Genomic DNA, 4655 nt, shown 5'->3' with positions numbered 1-4655 from the left:
TATACGTGTTCTTGGGCAGCTGGGAGACTATATGTGATGGAGTAGAACGAGTTCTTAATGGAGGCATCAGGAGATGGGAGTTCTGGGACCAAGTCTGCCACAAACTTGCTGTTTGATCTTGGCCATAACTTTCCTGAGCTTCAGCTGTAAAATGAGGAGGTTGGTTATAGGTCATAGGCTATAATGGCTTGGAAAACTATTTTTTTAAAAATTAGGCTATTTAACCCCTTCTTTAAATGAAATTTTAGGTGGAGTCCCATTGTGTCAAAGAGAAATAGAGATATTTTGGTTGAACCCACGAGGGAAGGATACCTTCCCTCATCCCAGTTCTTGAAGCCATTCTTAAAGACCAGAGGAACCCTGGAGGTCCTCAGATAAACTTTTTTTTTTTTAAGAGACAGGGTCTCACTCTGTCTCCTAGGCCAGAATGCGGTCGCATGATCATAGTTCACGGTAACTACAAACTCCTGGATTCAAGCAATCCTTCCACCTCAGTCTCCCAAGTAACTGGGACTACAGATGTGTGTCACCATGCCCAACTAATTTTTAAAAAATTTTTAATAGAGATGGGATCTCACTGTGTTGCCCAAGCTAGCCTCGAGCTCCTGGCCTCAAGCAATCCTCCTGCTTTGACCTCCAAAGTTCTGGGATTATAGGTGTGAGCTACCAAGCCTGGCCCAGAAATGCTTTTTTGTTTGTTTAGTTTTGGGGATTTTTTTTTTTTTTTTTTTTTTTGAGTCACAGTTTTACTGTCGCCCAGTGTGGAGTTCAATGGCACGTTCACGGCCACCACAGCCTCGGCCTGCTGGGCTCAGGCAATTCTTCTACCTCAACCTTCCAAGTAGCTGGAACTATAGGCACATGCCACCACGCCTGGTTAATTTTTTGATTTATCATAGAGAAGAGGTCTCGCCAAGTTGGCCAGGCTAGTCTCAAACCCCTGGGCTCAGGCAATCCTCTCACCTCGGCCTCCCAAAGTGCTGGGATTACAGATTTGAGCCTCCAGGCCCAGCTGCAGAAATGCATTAAAAACCACTAGCCTCAGCCTCATGGAGGTTACTCTCTGGCGGTCTGTATTCTGACCCAGTGGCTTGAGCTGTTTTTTTCTGCACTACACATCCCTGTTTTGTGATGTGCATCTGTCCTGTAGAAGAGTAAATGAAACCTGGGCATGGAGGGGAGTGGGTGGTGGGCAGACAAGAACAGCCTGCTCTCTGAAGGTGTGGACTCAATGTCAAATGTCCCACATGTGCCACAGGTACCTTTGACCGGAGCGTGACCCTGCTGGAGGTGTGTGGGAGCTGGCCTGAGGGCTTTGGGCTGCGGCATATGTCCTCCATGGAGCACACAGAGGAGGGCCTCCGGGAGCGGCTGGCCGACGCCATGGCTGAGTCACCCAGCCGGGATGTCGTGGGATCCGGAACAGGTAAAGGTGTCATAGACTTCTAGCCTGACTTGGATAGGACCGACACCTGATGGTGTAGAAATTCTTTGGCAGGGAGAGGCATATGTTTGTTTTGCCATTTGTTTCTCATGTTAGCACTCTGATGGCTATGCATTTAGAAGCCTCTGGTGTTGAGAAACCCTGTGTAGACGGGAGTTCCCAGTGGAACTGCCCTGTCCCACATGGGATTACATGTACAGAAATGCCATGATAGACGCCATTGTGTACATAACTCCAGAAGGACACCCTACTCCCTTGGGGACAGGAGTCCCAAGCCTCCCAGCAGTGCTTAGGCACTGAGTCCTAAGGCAGCACTCCTTCTTCAGTCATGCTAGAGGCTTCAGTCATGCTGGAGGCTTTTCAGAGATTGGCAGGTGTCACCGGGGCCTAGCAACCCAGGCAGGAGGAAGCAGGAAGCAGGCTGTGCTGGTTTCAGTGCCCGAAAGTTTTTCCTTGTGCTGCCTTTTGCCCTGTACTCTTTCTTGCTCTGAGCAAGCCAGCAACTGGGGTCTGGGTGGCTTCCTGACTCCACAGAGCACTGGAAGACTTCCTCAGATGATGAACCAGCCCTGCCCCACCAAGTGTGTATACACACACACACACACACACACACACACACACACACGTGTACACTCAGGAAAGACCATAGTCCTTCCATCACAGTATAGCTGCCCTATAACCTGCCCCTCCTTTTATCCAAAGCACTTCCTCATTCTGCATTTCTGTGCTGGTAGTGACTGCTCCCGCCCTGCTTTTGTGCCTGACAGAGGCAGTCCCAGCAGGCCTCTTCACAGCTTTGTGAGTCAGTGAGAACTTTTTATCAGGTCCAGTGAAACCTGGCTGGAGACCTTCCCTCTTGCTTGCCTGAGTCCTCTCAGCACTGTTATTCTTTGCTGTAAACTGTTCCATCCCTACTCCACATGCCTACCTGGAAAGAAGATCCCAGTGAGGAGAAACTTAAATCCCTGGGGCAGGTCCTAATCAGGAACACCAATATTTGGAGAATCAGAGCATTTGGGGCAGTGCTTGAGAGGCCTGAGGTCATCCCACAGCCTCACTTCCCTGTGGACCCTTCAGGTCTGTAGTTGTCTGGGTTTGGCAGGCAGGCATTTCCCTCTCTTCTGCCCCATCCCTATGTCGGTGCCTCTGTTCTTACACTAAGAGCATGAAGACATGTCACCTCCACAGCACTGGCTATGTCACCTGCCCATGATGCTTGTGTGATCATTGGCAAATGAACAGAATGGAATTGATGGATGGATGCAGGGAGGAAGAGCAAGGATTGGCTGGAGGTAAAGAAGTGCCTAATCAGGATACAGGAGTCAGCCATCCCTGAGGACACCTCCCTCATCCCCAGACAGAAAAGAGATGTGGGCCTTGGATGCTGCAATAAGCTATGTCCCACACCATCGTACACATACATGCATAGACACTTCACACCACCACTCCACCCTCATCATAAACGCTGCAGCCCATGGATAACATGTCATCATGCCTCTGTTCCCAGCTGGGCCCAGAGATGAGGAGAGGCTCTGCCACTTACAGGGCTTGACCCAAGTGTTCCTACATGCTAGTCTAAGCCAGGAAAACTCCTTTCTGACCCTTGCACATGGCCCAGCCTTTCCCCTGCATCTCCGGGGCCCCTGGCCAACCTCAGTTCATGTTAACTGGAACCTGGTGTCACTAGCCTCATTCCCAGGAGCCTCCCTCTTCTGAGGGCTCTGGGGGCTCCTGGAGCCTCCCTCTTGTCTAGCTGCTTTCCCAGAAGCCGCTTGGAACACCTCAGCATTATCCGGCAAGCAGATTTGCAGGTGCACTCAGTCACAGTTGTGGATTCAGCCTGGCATAGACAGTAACCTGAGCAAAACTGGCAGCGATTCATCTGCCAGGCAGCTGAAGGATCCAGGAGCGTCTTTGTGGCCTTAAGCAGGTTCATGAAATTAAAAAGAATAAAAAGAGGGAGAGGGAGAGAGAGAGAGGAAATTAAAACTGCATGACCCACAGGTCAGAAAATAGGAGACTCCTTTTTTTTTTTTTTTAGCAGAGAGATTTCATTTTCCTCCCCAAATTGTCACCAAAAGGAATTCACTTGGTTTTCTTTGACCATATTAGATGGGGTTTTTTTAAACATCTACCTCTATTTTAAAGGCCAGTGAGTACAGCATAATGGAAGATAACTGGCTTCCTTCTCTGTTGTTGAAAATCACTTTTCACGTTTTCCAACTAGAGGTGAAATATAGGCCCAGTATTGTAGCCCAAGCCTTGCTGGGCCTGGAAAGGGCAGCCTAGTACACCCATGCCGAGGGCAGCCTCCTGCCTAGAAATAGCTGGGGAAAAACAGGGCAATGTGGACAAGAATTTCCAACAAATCACCCTTTGCCATAGCTGCCTCTCAACCCCTCTCTGTCTTCTCACAGCCCTACTTCTGTAGCTGGCTCATAAGACAAGCAGATAGGGCAACATCCAGTGTTTACATCTGCTAGGTACCTGATGCCCCAGAGATAAGTCAATTCCTGTAATGCCTTCTAGCAGGCACCTCATGTGATACAGCAGCCAAGGACCGATGCCCTCCTTATCAAAGTATGAATGAAGCACAGAGGCCAACTCAAGACTTGCTCTCATGACCCCTGACACTGAACCCCATTATGTAGCACACATTACTTTCACATAGGTTAAGCTGTTGGTGTTTGTAAATATTTAACAACCAGCTCTTCAGAGAGAGACAGGAAAGCCCTGATTTGTGGATTTCTGTAACATAAAAACTCCTAGGCTGGGCACAGTGGCTCAAGCTTATAATCCCAGTACTTTGGGAGGACAGGGTGAGGAGACTACCTGAGCCCAGGGGTTTAAGAACAGCCTGGGCAACTTGGCAAGACATCATTTCTATAATAAATCAAAAAATTAGCCAGGCATGGTAGTGCATGCCTATAGTTCTGGCTACTTGGAAGGCTGAGGTGGAAGGACCACTTGAACCCAGCAGGTTGATGCTGGGGTGGCTGTGAGCATGCCACTGCACTCCAGCCTGGGCGACAGAGTAAGACTCCAACTCAAAAAAACAAACAAACAAAAACAAAAACCAGCCAGGCTCGGCAGCTCAGCCTATAATCCCGCGCCTTTGGGAGGCTGAGGTGAGTGGATTATCTGAGCCCGCGGGTTCGAGATCCACCTGGGCAGCGAGACCTCACCTCTACAATAAATCAAAAAATCAGCC

At 49.3% G+C, this 4655-nt stretch overlaps 1 protein-coding gene across 1 annotated transcript in view; it reads left to right on the top strand.

Moving 5' to 3' along the window:
* Positions 1–1253: 1253 nt before the first annotated feature.
* LOC103251428 (breast carcinoma-amplified sequence 3-like) overlaps positions 1254–4655 on the top strand; it is a 24378-nt gene continuing 20976 nt past the window's right edge. The window contains exon 1 of the mRNA XM_021708545.1: positions 1254–1426. Coding sequence (XP_021564220.1) covers positions 1330–1426 — 97 coding nt within the window. The 5' untranslated portion in view covers positions 1254–1329. The remainder of the gene's footprint in view (positions 1427–4655) is intronic.

The sequence above is a fragment of the Carlito syrichta genome, unplaced genomic scaffold (genome assembly GCF_000164805.1).
Source record: "Carlito syrichta isolate Samal-C Ts95f unplaced genomic scaffold, Tarsius_syrichta-2.0.1 Scaffold142890, whole genome shotgun sequence".
Lineage (NCBI taxonomy): Eukaryota > Metazoa > Chordata > Mammalia > Primates > Tarsiidae > Carlito > Carlito syrichta.
This window is presented reverse-complemented; position numbering and strand designations above follow the sequence as displayed.